This window comes from Mesoplodon bidens (assembly GCF_964165515.1).
Source record: "Mesoplodon bidens genome assembly, chromosome: 3".
NCBI lineage: Eukaryota > Metazoa > Chordata > Mammalia > Artiodactyla > Ziphiidae > Mesoplodon > Mesoplodon bidens.
The window spans coordinates 56,987,039-57,011,585 of NC_138178.1; the positions used below are offsets into that span (position 1 = coordinate 56,987,039).

The 24,547-nt window shown below is 40.9% G+C and overlaps 1 protein-coding gene across 3 annotated transcripts in view; it reads left to right on the plus strand.

The window, feature by feature from the left end:
• Positions 1–24,547, plus strand: part of LOC308614558 (IQ domain-containing protein H-like) — a gene marked incomplete at both ends in the record, with an annotated part of 99,772 nt that overhangs the window by 22,665 nt on the left and 52,560 nt on the right. For 2 of the 3 annotated variants that reach the window (XM_081229012.1, XM_081229013.1), the window contains 2 exons: positions 7,425–7,616; positions 21,961–22,081. In XM_081229012.1, coding sequence (XP_081085138.1) covers positions 7,425–7,616; positions 21,961–22,081 — 313 coding nt within the window. The remainder of the gene's footprint in view (positions 1–7,424; positions 7,617–21,960; positions 22,082–24,547) is intronic. The other variant, XM_081229014.1, reaches the window with a different exon arrangement.

The window sequence follows — 24,547 nt, forward strand, 5'->3', positions numbered from 1 at the left end:
TTGTATGGATCAAATGAAAGAGTACTTAACATGAGAGGATTGCCCCCTTTGAAACATTCTTCTAGGTACCCTGAAAAGCCTACCACATACTTTGTGACTCAAGTCACCAGTTCTACAAGACTCATTATGTTTTCACATTTCCTCATTGGAATAATTTGTAGGGAAAGGAAAGGAGTGAAATAAACAAGGGGGATAAACAGTGATCAATTATATGGGAAACACAAACTCACGAGTTGCTGTCACCAGCCATTGTCTAATGGAACACTGGATTTCCTAGAGCTGCATTCTCAGAAGCAGGTTTTTGAAAATGGATTTAAATTAAGAAAAGGCATACTGCATAGATCTAAAGAGCTTAGAATATAACACTTCCTCTGAAGTAAGGGTTCAACAGGGTAAATCATAAAATCCTCTTCTCAGAGGAGGTTTTTATTTTGTCTTTTGGTGGGGGGAGGCAGAATATACATAACATAAAATTTACCATTTAAATCATTTTAAGTGTACAGTTCAATGAAATTAAGTACATTCACATTGTTGTGCAATCATCATATCATCCATTTTCAAAACTTTTTCAACATCCCAAGCAGTAACTCTGTACTCATTAAACAGTATGTCCAGAGAGCTTTGGTTTTAAAGGGAACGTTGTATCACAGCTGGAAGGACCCTAGAGATTTCTAATTCAACCCCTCATTTGAATGTGGGGAACCAAGGCTCAGAAAGATAGAGTTTTCTAAATCAACTTGCAAGTTACAAATTCAGACAGGACTAAACTCCAGGGGTTCTCCTCAGTTGCTTTCTCTTATACTCAGCAGTCATACCCTCCAACAGTTTGCAAACTGGTGCAGCAGATACTCCCCAAAATAGTGGCTCGGAATTTCTCCACACTTCAATGCCATGTTGAGTAGATGATTTTCACTAAAACCAGGAGAGAAGGTGCTAGTCTACAAAATCCCTTGAACTCCATTAAGACTCTCACGTCTTGCATTATATTATTTGCATGACATTTTAATGACTTTATTTTTTTAAAGTTTTCTCCATAATAACATTGATAATTACTACCATTGATCGAATATCAACTCAATGCCATGCATTATAATAGATGTTAAACATTTATGATCTTATTTTATCCTTAGAGGAACCCATCAAATGGGTATTTTTATTCCCTTTCAGAAGATGGAGGAACTTAGTCTCAAGGAGTCCAAGTCATTTGCCCAAGTTCAGGTTGTTTATAATGGATAGAGCTGGATTCAAAGGCAGAACCATTTGACTCCTAAGCCCCAGCACTTTCTCATGTGCCATGATGCCCCCTTCTCTAGAGGAAATGAGCACAATCTTGGGTTCCCGTATTCCAGCCTAGGCTATGGCCATCCTCACCTGCTAAAATCCTACCCATCCTTCAAAACTTACCTCAACCCCGACCTCTTTCATAACAATAATACAAGCTCACATTCATTAAGTGCTTATATCCAAGGCGCTATTATAAGTGCTTTACATGCATTATCTCATTTAATACTCATAGCATCCTTATGAGATGGGTACTACTATTATACGCATTTTACAGATGAGGAAACTGAGTGAAGAAGAATGAGTAATTTGCCTTTTCAGCTTTCCCCACTAGCATGTGGCCTCTGCCTCCCTCCTCCCTGTCTCCAAGGCCCTCTGTAGCTCTTTATGGCCCTTCTCTGCCTTGTATTAGTTATGCATTAATGGTACTCATCTGTGTCCCCACTCCTTGAGCACAGAGGTATGCTTGTATTAGTTTTGGTGTGTGTTGACCATCTGGCTCCATCCTCTGCCCCTTATTAGACATGCTGGAATTATTTATTTAATTGAATGAGACAGTCACATGTATTGCTGAGCTGGGTCTAAGTAGTCAAAAATAAAAAGAGTTTTCCATTGGAAAAGAAATTTGAGTCTTGCTGAAATTCTCAAATATTTTCCATTCGTGAATCCTTTCTGGAGTGTTGGCTAAGAGCCATGATAACCATCATAACAATATGTAGTCTCTGAAATGGAATTTTTGGTAGAACTTTGGGAAGAGAGTATCAAGTCAAGTGCCTTTTTCCTACTGAATCATTTAAGTGGTTGCCAGAATAGGAGTCCTGAACAGTGAAGAATACTATGGGGTTTTTTCTTCATTTTTTTGTATTGATTTTCCAGACGCTTTAGTGTTAAACCTTGCCAGAAGTGTTGCAGAGATGAATCACTATTATCCAAAGGCCACCAGCCTCTTTCCCTTCTGACAGAAGGATAATTCCACGTGGATCAAATAAATACAGATGCGTAGTAATTAGTTCTATTCCCAGTGAGCCTATTTCCAACACACTAAAGATGTGAGCGATTATGGAACCTCACCCCAACAGCTTTTATCAATTTAAACTGCTAAACAACAGCATAGTTCATAACCCAGCCTGTTATTAATAATGCATTTATTGTGCGTAACATTATAAATTATGTGTGTGGACCAGAAAAAGAACACCTTTTAACAAGAATAATATGATCTCCCCCCAGAAGCAGCATATGTGCCTGGCCACTCACCTGATGTACAGTCCCAAGGCAATCAAAAGAATAAGAAATCTCATCCAAGGAAAAGAAGCCTACATTGTCAGCGGCCTCCTCCACAGAGATGATTTAGCTGTGTCCGATATGTTAGACATACCCATCCTGGGCCCAGAGCCTGAACTAGCTCACTTCTATAGTACCAAGTCCGGAAGTAAACGGGTCTTTGAAAGCGCCAATGTGCCAGTCCCTCCTGGAATATATGACGTCTATAGTCACCAGCAGGTATGCAGGGTGGACAGGCAAGGCTCTGTTTAAATATTTCATATTCTCTTGACCTTATGGGAACTTTAGGTCTTCTGGTGTCAGCCCTACCCAATGAAGAATATTGTGGAATACTTGAGTTGAGTTGATGGGATCTACTTTAGGCCTTCATGTTTCAAAGTGTCTTCCTAGGGGCCTTATAGAAATTGTTGTAATTCCCAAAGTATTTATTCACTTGGATTAAGGAACTGAAGAACCTATTCATATATTAATCTGCTATCAATATTTATTGCCTTAACATGGATTAGTTCATCAATATATTAGTTAGCAGGACCCTAAGAAATGTGAGAGTCAATTTTGGCTAAAAGGAGCAGGTTTGGAAAGCACCAGGGAGTGAGCCCTTTCTGCCGAGTCATGTTGCAAAGGGCATGTGGCAGAGGGCTGCAGATATCTGTGGCTCTGTAATAAAAAAAAAATCCTAGCTCCTCAGGAAGTAGCCACATAGGAAGGAGGGGGGAAAATCCCAGAAAGGGGAAGTAAAATGGCTCTAGGAGGAAAACTATCTGCTTCTGGGTTTTGCCTTGGTCCGAGTCTATGGCTATGCATTCTTCCAGCAGACAGTTGGGGCCCTAACTATTTGGAGAACTATTATATCATATTAGTCACTACAAAAGTAGCCACTAGAGAACTAGAAATTAGCCACTTTGAGTTAGCTCTGGCAGGTGTTCTCCCATTTAACTGCTATTTTTTTTCACAATACAGAAAATAAAAGACAAAGGGTTGGTAACATTTCCTAACCTCTGTTTCAATACATCTATTAACCATTACTCTGAGCCAATCACAAGTGATTCTGGGCACCCAATTCTAGGGAAACTAAAGAACTGTACACAATGAGGATGTTTGTAAGGGACAATATTTAGGGATCACGCTGCTTCTCTCAGTTGCCTGATCCTGATGCTCTGCACCTCATAGTTGCTGAGCCCCAAAATCAAGCTTTTCAACAAATCATACTTTTCAGAGACTAATTTGAAAATTTAGCTTATTAAATTGCCCCAAAATTGTTTCAGTCTTGCTAGATAGAGTGTTCTTGAGCAATACATGGGCTCATGAAGGAAGTTCCTCTTAAAGATGGCAGCGTCTAGAAAAGTCACTGGCAATCTTAATAGGATTAAAAGAGAGGGGCTCCTAACCTGGCATGTCCCTTCCATTGTCATTAACCTCCACTGGAATTTGAAGGTAACAGAGTGGATTGCTTAACTCTGCTTCCCTGTAGAATACTAGGCTGATAGACTTAATACAAGTGAGATGCATTTTTAAATGATACAATTTCATACATGTATATTAAACAATCTTCAAAGCCTTAAACTTAAAATATGTGCAATATTTATACTGAGTGAGTCTTGTTTTTGTCCCCATTGATGAGAACTCAGGCTGTCTTTGCTATGAAATATTTTAGAACTTTATACGTAAATTGTGGTTAAAGATGCAGGAACATTTAATGCAGTAAAGCCTCCCCCTAATACTGATATTCAGAAGTAGGATAAAAACCTCTCCTCATAGACAAATTGGATTTGAAGGGTGTCATTTCACCTATGGCATGTGCAAATTGTATCACAATAAACTAAGTTATAACTGAGGTCCATGCTATCTGTTTGGAAAATGTATGTCTAAGGTCAACAAGAATTGAAGTACTCCACTGAGATTTTTCCACATAGTGCCTATCTGAATATGTCAGCGTTTTGAATTTGCAGATGGTAATGAATCAATACCACTGACTTTTTACCGATATGCATCATAAACTTAAAGCTGGTGAAAGAAAGCTGTGATTATCTTAATTTAGGTTAATAAATATTCCTGGCTATCAGTTGGATTTTAGCAGTAGACATTTTTCTACTTCTGCCCTACACCAGTATAAAATGTATGGCAATTAAAAAATATATTACTTTTTTTTTTTTTTTTTTGCGGTACGCGGGCCTCTCACTGCTGTGGCCTCTCCCGTTGCGGAGCACAGGCTCTGGACACGCAGACTCAGCGGCCATGGCTCACAGGCCCAGCCGCTCCACGGCATGTGGTATCTTCCCAGACCGGGGCACGAACCTGTGTCCCCTGAATCGGCAGGTGGACTCTCAACCACTGCGCCACCAGGGAAGCCCCATATTACATCTTTTGAACAGAGAGATTCAAATAGAAAATGATAAATGTTTGGCAATAGCATAAAGTCATTGGTTTATGATTAAGTAATTATTTATTTATTTAAAAAATCCAACTTGAGCACAGTGAGCATTTCCTGTTTTGTTCCATAAAGTAACCATGCAAGTTCTCTTTCTGGCATGTGTTCCATGTGAAATATTGATAGCTTTGGTTAAATAATCAAAAATGATGATGCTATTTTAAAGCACTGTTCAATTTTCACTTAAAGATAGCACATAATTCTTTCCAGTGGTGCAGTCTTTACAATACTATTGATCCTTTTCATTACTGTATGGGATTCATCAACAGGCACCCATTTATAGGATTCTCAGAAGCAACAAATAATAGGATTTAGAAGAAACAGATAATAATTCTGTTAGTAGTTGAAACTTCCAAATATACAATACATCCAAACATACAATGAAAAAGGCTGTGCCAGAACAACTTTCCTTACACTGGCAAAAGAATTTTATTGGATATTAACAGTCCAAAGACCATTTCTACTTCTGCAATGTATGATCATAATACAACAAATAGAATCTACCTTCTCAACACAACAGTAGAAAAGAAGGGATGTAAACTTGGAAGTCACATTTAAAAAACCTTCCTAGGCTATGCTCATAGCCATATGGTGTGTAGACCAGAGTACCTGTCATTTAAACACCCAAATTATCCACAGACACTACTTGATAATTAGGGAGCTAAGACAACTTCATTTTCACCCTAATTAAATACCCCATGGTTGCATGGGGCTTCCAGGGATCCCAGGTATGCCTGTTTTGGTATCACTTCTACACTGCTGCATAGTGTAACACCCCCAGGAAGATTTGCTGGAAAGACACAACTCAAGAGAACAGATTGTGCCTTTAATCAAAATAATTTTAACCTTCCAGCTCCAGATTTCAACAGAACTATAATCTCGGGTTCTTTCACACTCTTTAGCTTTAAAAAATCCATTTGGTGAACAAAAACTTATCAAAGGTGAAGAGAATAGTGCTGCAGAGGCCTCCTTAAGCACAGACCATGGCCAAGAACAACATGGGGTAGGCTCAGGAGAGAGAACGCTTAGTACTGTTTTTTCTGTGAAGTATAGACTGGAAAGTCGGATGAGAATACCAAACAAAAAAATCATTTTGTGATCTAATGAGTTATTTTTCACCAAGGCTCTACTAGAATAGTATTACTTATAATTAAGTAATCTTGCTATAGACTTTTGTCTGATTCAAACTTATCCCCAGTGGCTTGTTGACTGTTTGGAAAGTTGCTTCTCTTGCTCCTCACTTCCTTCTCCACCTCACCCTTCTCCTCCACCTCTCTGCAGGTTGAGATGGGCAGCACAGTGGAGAAGAAATGGGCTTAGGTATTGGACTCAGAGCAGCCTGGGTGGAGTCTCTGCTCTGCCACTCAATGCTGTGTGACCATGGGCAAGTTATTTAAATTAGCTGAGTCTCAGTTATTTATACATAAAGCAGAATTAATAATGATGTCTACCTCATAGGTTTTTATGAGTGTTATGTGAAAAAACTCGGGAATTCCATGGTGGTCCACTGGTTAGGACTCCATGCTCTCACTGCCAAGAGTCCGGGTTCAATCCCTGATCAGGGAACTAAGATCCCACATCCTACAAGACACGTGGTGTGGCCAAAAAAACAAAAAAAAGAGAGAGAGAGAGAGAAAGAAAAGAAAACTCATATAAAGAGCTTAGCCAAAGGCCTAGATCCTACTGAGAGTTCAATGATGTTAGATATTATCATCATTATTATTACTGTGATATTAGAGCTTGAACTTCTATCCCTGAAACATTCATGTGACTGAGCCGGGTTCTTGAGGGAATAGTTTCAAATAAGATGTAGGATAGGTGTGTATTCCAAGAAAGTTGCTTTCATGAGTGTTTTATCTCCTTTATCTGTCTTGTACCTACAATACACATAATACACTTTGTCAACTGACCGGCCAAATGAATGTATTTCACGTACACTAACGAGGAAAAAATTAAATGCTTTATAGACTAGAACATTTAAAAGCTCAGCAAAGCTCCAAACAGTTAAAGTTTTCAAGACTATAATTTTTTACAATCTTGAAACTATAAAAAAAAATTGAAGAATAAGTAAACACATAATTCTCTGAAAAAGGAAGAAAACAGTATCAAGATTCAATTACAGATATTCACAGGTTTTTTCCTTTTGCCTTTAAAAGCCAGCAAATGATAATTTCATAATTTCTCATAAATAAGATTATACTTTTAAATATGTCTTTAGTCCCACTGGTGAGTGGTTTCTTCACACCATATACATATATATATATACACACATACATGTATCACATAAAACTTCTTCTAATCTGTCTTAATAACTAGAAGAAAACCGAATGAACAGACTGTTTGAAATAAAGACACATGAGAAGTACCACAACTAAGTTAACACAATAAGAAGGAATCCAGGAAACTAAATGCTGCTGTGTCTTTGGCCCCACAGATAATAGAACAGGTGAGTCAGCTGGTCATTGATCACCTGGAAATCCAATGCTGGCTCTTTAAAATGAACGATGAGTTTGGAGGAAATGGGACTGCATTTTGTGACATTCCTTCCCACCTAAAGTGCTACAAGTGGGTCCTAAAGGAGAGTCAGAGATACAGCCGTGAAGACTGGAGCAAGAAATGGGCACAAGTGAGTGTTTGATGGTGACTTAAACCCGAAGTGTCTGTGAACAGATAGGAGATAAAGCAAAAGGCTCAGCTAGAAGATAAGGCACTTTCTTCTAGACTCAGCTGCGTTGCCTACCAGCAGTGAGACCTTAGGCAAGTTTTTTACTTTCTTTGGCCTTAGTTCTTATATACAAAGTGAATGAGGTTGATTAGGTTATTTTAAATGTTCCTTCTTGGAGCCCTAAAAGTCCTCAAATTGATTATGATAATTAGGAAGTAATCTTTTTACCATATTCAAATAACATTACAAATCTAATCATTTGCTGTAAGTGGGTCTTGATCATATGCTTCTAACAAGTGTTGTTATTAAGCTAGTTGTATTTTATTATGAGAGAGAAATTCTCTTAGTGAATGCTTGTCACCTGGAAGCTAATGTATAATAGCATTCTGTCAGCAGTCATATGTTTTTGAAGACAATTCAAGGAAATTTATGTAACTGCTGGTGCCTGTGAGATGTTGAGAAAATAACACATTCCAGCAAGAAAATCTCCCGGCAAGAACTGAATAGGTAAAAACTCAGCATATGAGTGACGTGTACAGATTTTTCCACACATACTGGTGGAAGGATGAATTGTACAACTTCTTAGTCTGTTTCAAACTTGCTTAATAATTAGTTTTATATGGCCTCATATATGAATTATCCCACCATTCTAAAAGTTGCGTCATTTTGCATCCAGAGACCTCGACTTGCCTGGCTTCTTTTAATCCCAATCTCTGTTTTGGCTGAGCTACTGGTGAAAGCATAACTAATGAGGAAAATTCAGACGCAAATTCCCTTAACTGATTCCTTCCCCACCGATGTCTGTAGTAGTGGGCTCTGCAGTGATTTGCATCTGCTTTGAGCATCCCACTATACGAGTATATGAATCAAGACACAAGTGATAGAAAGGGAGGGGCACACAAGAGAGAACCCCATTATTCTTGTGAAAGTGAAATGACGAATAAATCTAGAGAATAGTCAGAAGAGAGAGTTCCCTTTGATAAATGTTACTGTTCTCATGATCTATTCTGGGCTTTTCTTCCCCCTCCATCAGTGAATGGACTAAATGCAGTACTTGTCATGGCCAGCTTTTTATGTATTATTTAAAGGATACCAAAATGAATTACTCTTCTAGAAAAAATAAAACAGGGAAAATGTATTTAATTTTGAGTCCCATAGAGGTTTCTCTTGTGTTCTCCTTGGACTAGATTTTGTTTCATCTTATATAAAAAAAAATTTTAAGCAAAACTGTTGAGATTAAACCATGAAAAGTATGACTTTTTTAATCTAAAAGACTGAAATGTTAGTGTACAAAGTATTTGCTGGTCTCAATATTTCAAACCAATTTTCATAAAATTCTCCTGACACTAGACTATGATAAATTTGAAATGTTTGACTTTAAGTTTTAAAAATATTTAAAATATTAGCATTTGGCTGAATTGCATTTAGAAACCTGAATATATATTATTTAATTTCAATTATTTTAAACAATACCATTTTAAATCGTCACCAAATACATTTGGCATTATTGTTAATGTTGTCAAATGTGACACTTTTGAATAATTAATAATCTGTCTAAATCTTTTTTTTTTTAACTTAACAAGGGAAAAATCATTATTATGAAATCTTTTTACACTCTGAGACCTGTGCTTGGCCAGGGTGTGGTTAGAAGCCAAAAATAAAAATAAAAAATAAAGTAGTTCTGAAGAGCTTTTTTTTTTTTTTTGTAGGAGACCTTTGATATCCTTTTACCTTCAAAGTGAAATCGCATTCAGAGTGGAAGTGAACCACAATCTCCACTGAGTGTAGCTATTGAAAATTTAGGATTAGAATTACCTTTTGTTCCAGAAGACCATCATAATGGTGCTCATTTAGACATCAAAACATTACTTTATGAGCACAGGCATGTTTTAATGTCCTATTACAGTTTGTAGACCTGTTTCTTTTGATAATGAAGATGTTGTGTCATCAAGCCTAGCCTGGCACATACAAAACATATGCTGGCAGGTTATTAAAAATTTCAGCTTCTTGATGAAAGACTATCCTGCAGGCTAAGAGTCCAGAGAAAGACTCCATTCTGGGAGAATTATTAGAAATGAGAATATGACTGTAAGCACTAAACTAAGTTAATACTTACAAATAGCATCATTTGCATAGCAGTTTATGACATGATACCATGATTGTTCTCATTGGTATGTTGTAGGCAACAGATGAAAAACAGTGCTGTTTATGGGAGTTTGAACTGTTTTGAGAGGCCCTTGCATCTTGTGTAAATATTGGTTTTAGATGTAGGCATGATTCAGTGTAGACTCAAGGATCTAATATAAAGATCATCTTTTTTTCTACCTATCTAATTGAGAATGTGAGTTATTTGGTTGCAGTTGAGACTTGAAACAAAGTCATGGAATCAACAAATGCTAAAACACTGAAGTCACATTTAAAAAATCAGTGTTGACATGTAGGTGATTTAAGGAAAAGCAGAATGTTATATGATGGCCACAATGAAAACAGCACAACTCTCATTTTTTTCATGGTGGCTTGGTACCAACCTTACTCTCTTCATCCTACCAGCTAACAAAACCTACTTCTGCCAGCAGGTTCCAGTAAACTCACGCACTTAAGTACTCAATGCTTGTTAAGGTTCAATGAATCTACACATGTGTGCATGCTCCAAAGTCCCCACTCCCCGGTCGGGGGGATTTCATTTAGTAGGAGTAAAGGCTTAAGCAAAGACACACCTGTAGGGGAAAAACCTTCCTGGATACTCTCACATAAGACAGTGTAGGGAGACCCAGGTAGACATTTGTTGTGGTACTAGTCCTTCTCGTGCCTTTTTCTTTCTTTCTTTTTTTAAAGGGTAAAATTTCCCTCCCTTGCTCCTAGAAGATTGGCTTGGTGGTAGTGAGGCCTGGTGACACTGCTTTAGAAGAGTAGTTGCCAGAATACTGGCCTACACGTGAGACTTAGCATATTGTAGACCCATGAATACACTATAAAGTCTTGACATTTCCCCATATTTCTTAACAGTAATAATAATAGAATTGTACCATTGCTTATTTGATCCACGGTTGGTTGATGTGGAACCCGCAGATACGGAGGGCAACTGTGCAATGCCATTTTATACATGGGACTTGAGGAATCTTGGATTTTGGTATCCATGGGAGTCCTGGCATTTCAGTACTTTATGTGAATTGACTCATTCAATCTCAGAAAAAAACGGAAGTTTTTACTCATTTACTTCCACACCACTCTGATACGGAAGGTACTGTCACTCTGTTTACAGATGGAGAAATTGATACTTGGGAAGTGCAGTGACTTGCCCAAGTTCACATAGCTAGTAAATGATCTGCACCTAGTTTGGAACACACATCCACTCCTCCTGGCCCCGTGCCCTTGCCACACTGAGCTGAATCCATTTAGAAAAGACCCGTTGTTTGAAAGCCTTAGAGTAGTGTTCTCCCTCAGGTCCCTGCCGTTGTGGCCTGCTGCCCTTGTGGCAGATTGTCTGCTTTCTACAGAGACTTGTGGGAAACACAAACATCCCACAGCTATTGCTCTCAAATTTCTTCACTTTCCAGTCTGAAAGGAGAGCTACTGTCCTGTTGCCAGCAGGCTGAGATGTAAGAGGGCCATTGGTACACACACCTCATAGTTTCAGAGAAGAGGCCCTGTTGGGGGGCCTGTAGGATTTGGCTTTGCAACCTAACTGCCTCACATACCTACTTATGTGCATGGGTGAGGAGAGTGAGTTTTAGATATCACCCTTTGATCGTTCATGGGGGTGACAAATTTTCAATCCCTTTCTCAACTTAGTACACTAGCAAGATCATTTTAGTGAACCTGTAAATTCTCACAGAGCTTAGAGTAAGTAGCCTATCTTCACAATCAGACATAGCATTAAAAATATAGTGAGTTTTTAAAACCCTGTTTTTTGGATAAGCAACCACATATTTTGTTTGTTTTTAGTCTCCTGTTCCAGATTGACATGTAAACTTCCTTTGAAGGAAAATGAGGTTTGGAATAGGCTAGTATGAATAATTGAACATTCAGGATAAGTAGGAGGTGGCCTGGCTTCATGGGTTCCATAGCCTAGGCACACGGAGGATACTCGGGGGGAACCATGGGCAAATCACTTCAGCTCTCCAGGTCTCTATAGCTTCAACTGTAAAGAGAAGTAATATTAGTACCTGTCTCCTGGGGAGGTAGTGAGAATTAAATGAGATAACCTTTGTGGATTGGCTACCAATGTACTTAGCACATAAGACTTCAAGAAATGCTACTTGTTATTAATATTACCATAAAATTGCATTACAATTAAATTGTAGGTAATATTGAACAAGCACATACAATTTAATCTTTTTATGGTGATTCAGAAGGTCCTGTAGCATCTTGTAGGCTCCCAGAACATTGTTCTATGCATCAATTATCATTACGTAGGGTTGTGGCTGTTGCGGATACAGAATGTTGACCAAGTTGTGCCTACCCAATGATTTACCCAGATAATGCCTTTAAAAGAATAAACCTTGACAGCAGCCTGGTTTCTTATAATTTGAAAACAGAAAATAATTCCAGTTATTTAAACTTCCTACATGTTGTATAAAGAGGCATTGACCTGATAAAGTAGAGATTTTTCTGACCACAAGATTGAGAGCCGGTTGTTTCATTTTCTGGTTCCAGTTGGTGTCTTTTCTAATTAGTGTAGCAGCACGTCACCGCAATCATTGGAAAGTCTTAGTCATTTACATATTTTTCCTTATCTGTGAAAATGACTTAGAATGTTTTCTTCCAGTTCAATGGCTATTTTCATGAAGCTGCCAGGGTTGGGTGTGAGGTGCTTCTCTGTGCCTGAGGAAGATGACAGGAGAAGGAAAATTGCCTCCCCAAGTTAAATGAAAGCTGGGTCCCCCTTCTGAGGACCTATAATAATCAGCTATACAAGCTGTTGGTTTGTGTGTCCTATTGATTTAATATGCTTCTAATCAGTACATAAAGCTATGGGCCTGCAGTGTTAATTTTTCATATGCTTACAAAGTACCCTTTGATTTTCTGTCACACGTTAATTACAGCGTTTTGCCATTAAATAGGAAGCTTTGTGTAAACTAATTACTAGGTAATCATTGTCTACCGCAAGCATGCTGTTTGTACCTTTTATTTTATTCTAAAAATACACAGATCTCACAGTCTGGAAACCCTCTACCTTCCAGCCATTAGCTCTCACTAATTCATAGCATTATTGTGGTGAGAGTATAGGAGTTGTAATTGTTGTGGTATCAGAGCTGTTAATTACCGGAGTAAACAGTTGAAATGGTGCCAAGGTCTATTGTACAAGGCAGAGAAAAGGAGGTTTAAATGTTACTCCCACCATCTGGGGACCAGGGGAGAGGCAAATGCTTGAGAACAGCAGTGAGGCGCTATCGCCTCAGCTCCAGGGTTGGCGGCCATATGGATCCGGAATATTTTGAATCAATTGAATTTAACTACCAGTTTTCGCGATAACAGCGTGGAAGGACGGAATAAAGCAAAAGATGAGAGGAACGAGAATTGGTTATGTTTCCACATACAGAAGTCCCTATTGGAGTTCTTTTGGAAATATCTGCTTGAAGCCACAGAGCAGGCACAGATATTTGGAACAGATTCAGAGTGGGTTTCACTCTCCTCTGCCGGCCACTGCGCCATTTGCTTCTGGTGGTCTGTCCTCCATGCCCCTTGGTGAGAGAGGGATGCCCTTGAGAAGACCCAGACTTTCGTGTAATTGTGCCAGAGCAAACAAAAACTCCTCACGTTTGGAATTCACTGATTTACTACCCTGGTATTTTAATGAGCAGGTCTGTAGGAAAAACCACAATACTAAATATACAACGCCTTCACATCCGCCTCAAGTATATACTTCTGTACACGTGGAGATATCAAAGAAGGTACAGAATCCGATTAAGAAAGGCAGATGCTTGCCCATTTATTTTGTATAAAATTATAAGTCCTCCTGATAGTCTCCCATTTCGGTCGACAGATTCACCCCACTCCCCACTACTTGAATGAAAAATCAAGTCCAAAGGGCACATGTGTTTTCTTTTGTTTTTAATTTTCAACGAAAGAGCTTTTTCAGCATATGCAGTTTTCGCAACCAGCGATATGTCTCTAACTGGAAAGAAAGAAACCTATTGTCAATAATAATAATTATGGCCACTACCATTTACGGTTGATTTTTAAACTGCGTGGTTTCTGCTTTAAAATATCGTGTAATCTTTAAAACAGTCATATGTTTTTACTTGATGTCACTCATATTTAATATAATTGCCTTTAAACCCATTGCCCAACATTTAAAATATCTTTTAAAAAATCTACCACTTGCTGCTGTAACTACTTTTTAATATCATTGCCAAAACATGAACATATTCTTCTTTTTTTAAACCACCCTGGATTATTTATTTTTAATTGTTCTTTTAGCAGATGTTGAAGTAATTCAGAGTATAGTGTAAACAACTCCTTTAAAGAGCGTGATCACAGACGACCACATACACCATGAACCAAGGGCAGTGCCTGTCGGGCTTTTATGGTGGCCGCTTTGGCCCACGGGAAAAATTTTTCCTGCTTTTGTGTATGTGCGAAGTTCAAGTAAGAATTTCAAGAAATGCTTAATCTTTATCTATTGAAAGCCCCAGCATGCAGCGCAACAGGGTGAGCCTAAAAAGAAAATCATGGCCCCCTGTGGAGACGGGAAAAAAGAAACAGCAGTTGAAGAGCCGGGAAGCTGAAAGGGAATGAACCTCTCTAGCGTTTCTGGTCGGGGCGAAGCAGTTGTGCTGAGCTTTGGAATGGAGGCACAACATATGTGCCTCAGTTGGACAAAACACTTCTCGAGTCAAATCAACTGCTAGGCCTGCATGTTGGTGCAAGGTGGAGGCCTGGATAATGAGGGACAGACTTCTCGAGAAGCAGCGAGTGGATAATGCTACATAAGTATGGAATTATATACCACATTTTCACCATTCTGTTTAATGAGAGCCGCCACCGCAGCGAATCACTTGCCACACAGCCAAGATGGGCCATTAGCTATCAAGGGAAAATTGTCTTTGCCGCTTTCAGCAGATGGAGCAAATATTTTACAAAGCAATTTTACATACCAAAAGCATTTGTGTGCCTTGGTAATGTTGGCTGTTTTACATTATGTTACCTTCTACAGCAGCATAATTTTCCATCTCATCGAAGGCAAAATTGGCATTTTTGATTTTTAACCTCTCAATTAACAATTAAACATGGAGTATTAAGGTAGTCCTTAAACTTTAAGTAGGTGAGGGAAGTAGTTTATGACTTGCTGAAGACATTTTCATTTTTTCTTCATCCTCTCAGCCTATTTTTGCACTCTAAAGAGGGACGATTGCTAATGATTTTAATGGAAAGGAATGAGTGCAAACCTCACTACTGACTGCAGAATGAGAGTAACCAATGCACAGAGTGATCAGAGTATTTGCTGGCTTAAGCATCCAGCATGGATTGTGGATACATGGTTTGGCCCACCCCTTTGTATCAGTTTAAAATGTTTAATATTCAATAACAGAAAATCCAACTCAAAATGACTTTAAAAATAAAGCTAATTTTTAAAAATAAAAATAAAAAATAAAGAGAATTTATTATCTCAGCTAACTGAAAATCCAGAGATTGGCTCTGGCATCAGACAAGGCTTAATCCAAGTGGCTCAGTATCACTAAGGACCCAGTTACTTTCCATCACTCCTCCGTACTGTGCATAATGTCTGCTCCATCCTAAGGCTGGCTGTCCCCAGGGTCGCTAGATGGCTGCCAGTGGCTCCTGGAGCTTGTCCTTAGTCAAGTAGCTCCTAGAGCTTGTCCCCGGTCAAGGTAATAGGAAGAGAGAACATCTCACTAGGCAGCATTCTCAGAAGAGCATAAAAGCTTCTTTCTCAGAAGGCCCCAGCAAGTGTTTCCAAACACTTGATTGGCCTAATTGGGTCATGTGCCCCTCCTGAACCAATCACTGTGGCCAGGGTATGGCTTTGCTAACCAGGGGCCCATCCCTGGAGCTAAGCGTGGAGTCACTCTCAATTCTTGCATAGCTAAGAATGGGGTAGGGACAGTTCCTGAAAGGAAGTTGGGGATATCATTACCTGGAACGAGGGGACAAAGATACTAGGCAGCCAACAACAGATGTCCATTCTACCATTTGTCATAAATTTGACAGCACAGACTTAGCATCACATGTGGATGATCTAAATCTGACCCAGATGGACCATCAATGCCCACTGATGGCAGTTACAGACCCAGATCTCATCGCACTATGGCATACTGGTAGCAACTAGATTTGAATCCCAGTTTGCTACTTCACGGGTGTCTGACATGAAATGGAGATGATAATTACTACTTCAGAGACTGGCTTTGAGATAATAAATATAAAATCCCTGGCACAGACCTACCACATGGTAAGCTTTCAGTAAGAGAGAGCTATTGTTTTACCTTAAAAATAACCATAGTGGTAAAAAGTGTCCTGTGCAAGCAAAGTAACCTTCCTAAATTCACCCTCAAGCTAGGAATCCCTCCCTTCTCTCCATCTCTGTGCTGCTAGCCTTTCAAATCCTGAGCACCTTTCATGGAACCCACACTTCCCTTTGAAAGAGGCAGCAGGGGTGGTGGAAACCACTCACCCCAGAGCCACAGGCAGCCAGAGAGCTCCTGTCTTCTCACTGAATGAGTGTAGAAGCACTATCCCCTCTTCTGTTACATGAGGCATTTGTCTTAGATGTTCCAGATGGCCTCTTTCAACATTGACTTTCTTGCTTAGTTTTTCAAGTGATTGTCTTGCACTTTGGGCCCTATTCCTCCATTTAGGGATATCAGAAGGCTCTATAAAGCAGAATCATCTAGGTAGGTCCCTTGGTTTCTCTTTTGAACACCACCAGTGTCTGATGTGAGAGATTGGAGGTGATTAGCCAAGAAGTTATTTTACTTAATTCACCACTGCCGATCCAGCAAAGAAGCTTCTGAAATAAAAGGAGTATTGGTGAGATTGATATATAGAGCATTCTAATTTGTATTCTTTCTTCCTCCTTGCTCATCCTCCCCAACACACACACACGCACACACACACACTCATACTCACACACGCACACACACACACACACATACACACACTTAGAATTTACTTGGGAAAGTTAACTCTCTGGAGCTTGAAGTAGCTTTAGTCATTGAGGGCAATATTAAATTGGATATGCTCGCAGCTTCCCCTGAGATATCCTGAATTTCTTTCAGTCAAATATCTCTTCCTTCAAATTTATACTTTCCTGATAGAAAAAAGAGAGAGAGCTGAGAGGCAAGGTCCATGCTTGATAGACAAGAATCTCTAGGATGCATTGGTCAGGCTGATGGAGGCCCTGCAGTTATCCTGGAACACTCCAAGGTCATGACTACCACTGATGCACTCTGAGGGGTAAATATGGATACTGGGTGACAAGGCTATGCAGTGGCACAGATGCGGCTCAGGTTCCTCCTGGATGGGAATTGCTCTAGAGCTGTTAGCTCCACGAAGGCCAGCAGCTAATGTGCATTGCCAGAGCCAGTGCCATCATAATGGAATGAAGATCTGGAATTGATTTTTTTCAAGAAGTGTAGGGTATTTTTCTAACATTTGTTTATCACCCATGAGGTCTAAGCTTTCCTTTCCACACCTCCAGAGTTGTTAGCTCTAAACGGTCTGCTCCATATGGGTGATAAACTCTCTGAAACACTAACCAGTAGTCTATCACCTTGATGTGCCTCATTGAACTACTCATTTCATAAGTATGTAAGATAGAGAATCTGTGCCCCGGTTGCTGGCTTGTAACAGATATTCTATACACACACACACACACACACACACACACACACTTTGCAAGGGTGAAGAGCAGTGGGGAAGAAGGCAAACTAGCAATGGTTCCCCCAACTCCGTTGTTTACTGTCTTCAATCACATGTTGAAAATCACCCAATAACAGAATCTGACAACTCAGCCAGTGATCTTACACAAGCCTCCTCACTCCAGGGGCCTCTACTTCACTTGTAGAGCAGGGGAAATAATCCTGTGCTGGCCCACCTCAGAGTGTTGGTGTCAGGACCAAAGGAGATAATGAATGTGAGCCTGCTGTGACAAGAGAAAGTATTTTATGAATACTGTTCTGATGATTCACATGAATTTGGGGGTTTGTGTGGCACGGTTTTGTACATCTGTGTCTGTGTGCATCAGTGTGTACTTAAGCTTACTCTGAACAGAATAAGCCCAAATAGCTACAGATCTTCCGTTATCAGCATCTGCCCTTAAAGTTGTGGTAATTGTGTTCGAACTATGCAAAATGATAAACACTAGAGAACAGAAACTCTCCCCAAGCTGAGAACTTGCATCTGATGTCTCTTCATTGGAACTAAGGCCATTCTTAGTATAATCCTTCTATTTCCTATCAGATGCTTTCAAAATAAAGAAATAAATTGAACAGTTAATACCTCCCACCCCATTATTCCTCTGCGTATCTTTTTCTTAGAGAGTTCCTCATGGCCCCAAGCTGCATCTGTGTGCCTCAGCATCCCCTATCGAATGTCACCCTGCAAGTGCCTTCACCCCTGTACTTCTCATGATGGGACACAATTTCCACAGCAGACTTTCCTCTAGGAAATTTACCCCCTTGCTATGGCTTTGTATGCAGCGCAAATGCTGTAGATCAAGGCAGAATGGCTGGCTTTGTAAGCAGAGGCAGTGAGGGCAGCCTGACACAGTGTCCAGATGCCTCTTGCAAGCTACAGCCTCACAAGTTAATTATTGGCCCTCACATAGCATGTTGCATCAGAGGTGACACTTCATAAATGTCACCTCATTTATCTTTCCAGTGCCCCTCAGAGGCCGGGAATCTCATAAAATCCACCCAGGAAGAATTGGTGCTTCTTAAATAGTCATCCCCCCAGGTGGTCCCTGAGCAGCAAGGAGGGAGCCTGTTGCGAGGTTTCACATTTTCCCTTATTCTGTAACTTCAGCTCTTCGGGGCTGGGTCCCTGTGTTTATCACCGCCACGACTCAGTCCACAAATATTGAGTGTTCCCTGTGCCGAGCGCTGGGGAGCCTGACCTCAAAGCCACGTGACCACGCCATTAAGGAGCCCCCGGGGAGCTGGAGAGCATGGGGAAAGGATACCCCACAGGGATGGCAGAGAAGGCTTCCTGGGGGAGGGATGACTGGAACTAACTCAGAGGGAGTGAGGAGCAGTCAGCTAGGTGAGGCAGGGGAGGAAGGAAGGCGGAGGAAAGACACTGAGCCAGGGCAGTTTGGGGCGAGACTGAAAGCCAGAAAGGAGAGAAGTGAGGCTACATTAGGAATCAGAGGCCAGGTCACAGAGGGCCTTTGTGTGTCGTACTGAGGAGTTTTGACTTAACCCTTAAACAGATAGAGAGCTAGTTTCAAGACTTAGGTGGCAAAGCTTTCGCATACTCCCTCATTATCTCACCTCCATCTCTATGCTCCCCGCACCCCAACACGTAAACACTCTTTTTCCTTAGTTCAGTTAGGCCTGACATTCTGTAATTTTTTCCTCAATTTTTTTTATTGTGGTAAAATACCCATAACATAAAATTTACCACCTTAACCATTTTTAAGTCTACAGTTCAAAGGTATTAAATACATTCATAATGTTGTGCAACCATCACCACCGCCCATCTCCATAACTCTTTTCATCTTATAAAACTAAAACCCTGTACCCATTAAACACTAACTCCCCATTCCCCCTCCCCCTGACAACTATCATTCCACTGTCTGTCTCAGTGATTCTGACTAGTCTAAGTACCTGTCATTTGCTGCATGAATGAATGAATAAATGAATTAGTTCTCTTGAACTGACTTGATGTGAGAGCAGACAGCAGACCACTGGACAGATGGTTCAACACCTTTCAGAAACAGGGCAGAAAGGGCCCTTTAATCAGGGCAGAACAAAAAGGAAGTCTCCACTGTCCTGGTAGAGGGCCTGCCCTGCATGGGTTCCTTCCCTGACATTTAGTTTCCCAAGCAGGGTGGGAACCTACAGACGTGCTTCAATTGTCCCAGCTTTGGGGCACTGCATGAAGCAGAGACAGTTGGTCTTTTTCGATAGAGTAGGATGGTTTTAACTGAAACAAGTGTAAAACAAAAAGAAAGATGGGTGTGGAGGACAGTGCTCAAAGAAGGAACCAAGAAGCGGGGTCCAGGTTGTTGGAACTGCGTGTTTTGTGTGCTTGTTTATGGTTTAGATGCAGGGCCTTGGGGAGATAAGGTAATGTACAGTAAAGAGCAGAGGAGGTGTAAACTGTGCTAAACTGTGCAGGATATGAAATGCTCGGGCTTTGACAGCAACTTCCCCGCCTATTAACTCCCAAGGTAGAGGCTCCTTGTGTAAGCTGGCTTCCCCAGCCCTTCTTCACGACCCCCAACTGTGCAGAGAGCCACCCTGAACAAGGGTGGGCGGCGGCACTCTCCCTTCCTCATGACATTTTTATTTTGTACGTCAAGCACTTACTAAGCTAACTAATGAGACTCTACCACAAGGATTTTCTGGATATTTCAGAAATTATTCAGGTTACTGGGACCTGCCTAGAGTGTACTCTCAGATATTTATTTGTCTTCTATTGTAGATTTTTAGAGGGCATGGGACCCAGAATGAATCAGATGTTCCAAGGAGCTGGGGGAGGGGGGAGGACAATCACTTTTTAAAGGCAGGGAAATTGAAAATAAATGGCTGTACAGATGATTTCTAAGATTCCTTCCTGCCCCACTCACCAAAGCTGATTCTTTTCTGATTCTTCCAAATACTGATGTTCACTCACAGATTAGAAAGTTCCCCAGCAACCCAAAGCAAGCCTGAGTTTTTCTTGTCAATGTCCCATATTTTGAATATGAATCCTGCCCATCAAATGTTTTGTGTCTAGTGCCCTGCTCTTCTTCTGAGAGAAAAAATATCTGAAGAGGTGGCTTCTATCTAAAAAATTTTAGATAGTCTAAGGCTTTCCCAAAAAAAACAAAAACAAAATGTTCTGACAAACCGAGTCTTTTCATGTCAAAAAGCCAGGTTTCTTATTCATCAGAGGGTTTCCTACTGTTTTCATTTTGACAGGATGCTCTGTAGTTTGGGGTTGTTGTACAATGACGTGGGGCCAGCCTCACATCTTGGCAGATGAGGCTATGACCTAGTGGGGCACATCAGGTGACTGAGGCCAACCCCCCTCCCCACCTCACTCTTCCAACCTGCCCCCTCCTAAAATCCCACCTCTACAGGGTCAGCCATGGTTTAAGGCTTTGATACCAGAGTTACATGGAGGCCCCCCAACCAGGGGGAATGGGCACGGCTTAAAGAGATGAAGGTGCCCAAGAAAGACCCTGCCAAGTCCATGATCTCTCCCAAGATCAGCTCTGTTAGGGTCATAGTATAAAAAACATTCCCATCTGGGTTGCCAAGGGGGAGGGTGGGCAGGGAAGGGAAGGAATGGGAATTTAGGAGGAGCAGAGGCAAACTATTATACATAGAATGAATAAACAACAAGGTCCTACTGTAGAGCACGGGGAACTATATTCAATATCCTGTGACAAACCATAATGGAAAAGAATATAAATACATGTATAACTGAGTCACTTTGCTCTACAGAAGAAATTAACACATTGTAAATCAACTATACATCAATAAAATCTTTCTTAATGAAAAAAAAAAATTCCAGTCTGAAGGACCTTAGGGAGAAGGTAGTGAACCCCACCTTTTTTTTTTTTTTTTTTTTTTTTTTGCAGTACGCGGGCCTCTCACTATTGTGGCCTCTCCCGTTGCGGAGCACAGGCTCCGGACGCGCAGGCTCAGAGGCCATGGCTCACGGGCCCAGCCGCTCCGCGGCATGTGGGATCTTCCTGGACCAGGGCACGAGAGCGTGTCCCCTACATCGGCAGGCAGACTCTCAACCACTGTGCCACCAGGGAAGCCCGAACCCCACCTTTTACACAATGGGAAACTGAGGCCCAGAGTAGGGAGGCACAGTGCTCGAGGACATGCCATTGGTCAGGCTGCTGTGGGTCTGAAACTGGGGTTGCCTGATGCCCAGACAGAAGGCTGCCTTTTGGAGACAACAGGCACGATTAGCAGCAATATTTAGGGGCCAAGTCACTTTGAAATATGAAAATTGAAATGGCTGGAAAAATAGAGAATATTTTCAAAATGGCTTTCTGACTCTGGGTAAACAGTAACCACATTTTTTTTGCCTGTTGGAGGCCTGGTTTTTAATCACTCCACAAGCAGTTTTCATTTCTGTAGTAAAATTGCTTGTGGTTCTATTTAATTTGTTTCTGCAGGAGCCAGCTTTGGTGAAGATCTCCGAGGAGCTGGCGGGCATTTTAGCACAGCACGCACAGCCAGTCAATGAGAAACGGTTCCCGACATGGAGGAAATTCCTCCAAACATTTCTCAGTCAAGGTAAATAAGACTGTAAAGCTTCTATTGAGGATTAGTCTGCACAATCTTGAATTCTAGTTTTGGGTCAAGCTGGGGCCAATTTGAATACCTTGCAACTCTTGTGTTGGTTTAGAAAAGTGCTCCTACAAGCAGACTTTCTTTCTCTTTTAAACTTTGCCTAAATATTTATCTTGCACTCAGCCCTTAAGTAAGCAGGAACTGAGCATACCAAGCATGCCATGCATAGCTCAAGATTCTGACCATATTTTTGCACCACAGACTTCTCCTGAGAAGTAGGCTTTGGAATCAGATGACCTGGGCTTAGATCTCATCCTTGACCTTGAGGTAGGTTCTTAAACCCTAAGAGGCCCAGTTTCCTCACCTACTTCACAGGGTTGTTGGGAGGATTCAATGAAATACAGATATGAAAGTTCCTACCATGGAGGCTGACTCAAAATAAGTCTTTAAGAAATGTTAGTTTCTCCTTCCATTTTCTAGGAGAGCAGAAATGGTCTCACTTCCAGTTCTGAAGGTAGACTTTGTAAATAAGATCCTCTACAGTCCTGGAGCAAAGTCAGCCTCTGTTTCTTTCATCCTCCTCCTCTTGACTTCTCCTCAATTTTCCAATGACATTAGGAGGTCAGTGGATGAGGGAATGAATGGAGCAAATGCTGCTTATCCCCAGTTGGAGAGGTCCTGTGGGAGTGCTACACCGAGGCACGGCCATACATTGCCCCTCACTCTCCAGAAGGTTACAGTGTAAGGCAGATATTCCTATATGCTTACCCACATGAATTATCAGAGAAGGCTAGAATACAGACCACAGAAGATATCTTTCCACTCTTTACCACTGTCAAATGATGATAATATATTAACATGAATATATAATAGTGTTGGGCTTCCCTGGTGGTGCAGTGGTTGAGAGTCCGCCTGCCAATGCAGGGGACACGGGTTCGTGCCCCAGTCCAGGAAGATCCCACATGCCGCGGAGCGGCTGGGCCCGTGAGCCATGGCCGCTGAGCCTGTGCGTCCGGAGCCTGTGCTCCGCAACGGGAGAGGCCCCAACAGTGAGAGGCCCATGTACCGAAAAAAAAAAAAAAAAGTATATATATATATATATATATATATATATATATATATATATATATATATATATATATAATAGTGTTATAATAATATTATATCAGATGCTAACAACAGCAGCAGCAACAACCCAGTACTGAGAATAGCACAGTGAAGATAACATAACAAGCACAGTCTGTGCTTACTATGTGCTAGACTCTATTCTAAGTACACGTATATTAATTTCTTTGATGCTCCCAACAGGCCTATGAGGTGGGTACCATTATCACCCTTGCTTTATAGAGGAGGAAAGTGAGGTACAAAAGATTAAGTAACTCACCCTGAATCACTCTGCAATTACATAGCAGAGCCAATAAAAGGCTACCCCTGTGCTGCTCCAGGAGTCTTGGCCAAAGCCAATGGGTGTATTTACCAAGGAATACCTCCTAGCTCAGGGTATGAGATCGCATGGGAAAGGACAGATCTGTTGGGCATTGGAATATACTGCAAGGCAGAGTGGGGTGGAAGGGCATAGTAAACACTCTGTTAATGAATTATTTAAGCAAGGCGTTGGACGGCCCACCATCTAACAAGAATGCTGAAAAAGGATTCTTCACTGGTGCAGGGAGAAGCGGGGGGCGGCAGTTTTAATGCACAATCTCTGATGTCCCCTCAAATCTAAATTTCTGTGATTCTACAAATTTCCACATGCACCCACTGCCAGAAAAGTAAAGCTAAAAGAGTCAACCCCATACATAAATGGAAGAAAATAAGGTACATGTAATAAAAAATGGTTAAGAATAAAGGAATTTTTTAAGTTAGGAGGGTAAGACCATGAAGATCTCAGGTCCATACAGGACAGGATGTTAGGAAGTTTCCAGATCTTATAAGGTCAGTCTGCAAACCTTCCTCTAATCTATTATTTTCATGGGAGCTTTGTAGATTAGAAAGGGTATTCCTAGCCACTGTCTCACCTGAGCTGTATAACCACAAGCTTAGGCTTTGCCTCAACCTCCTTCATCTCTATCCTTTCTTCCTCTCTCCCAGCTGGGTTGTAATCACAGTGCTTATTTATGGGAGGCAGAACAAGCTTTATTGAGCCAATTTTATAGACAAAGAAAGAGTCTTAAAGCTAGGAAGTGACTAGGGCAAAATCACACAACAAATTCGTGGTGAATGGGAACACAGTTAGATCCTACAATTTTAGCATGTCTCAAAAATCCAGTTCTGGTAAGTCATGTGTTTTCAAACCTCTGCCGGGCTCTGAGCCCAGTGCATACAGCAGGCCCTGCATAAAATGCTCACTGGCTGAGAGAGGCCTTCCCCCAGGTTTCCTGACGCTTAGGCCACCATCTCCTGCCATCTTCCCCTATTGCCTGTTTCATTTCATTTCTACTCTCTGAAGTGTGCTTATGGTCACAAAGT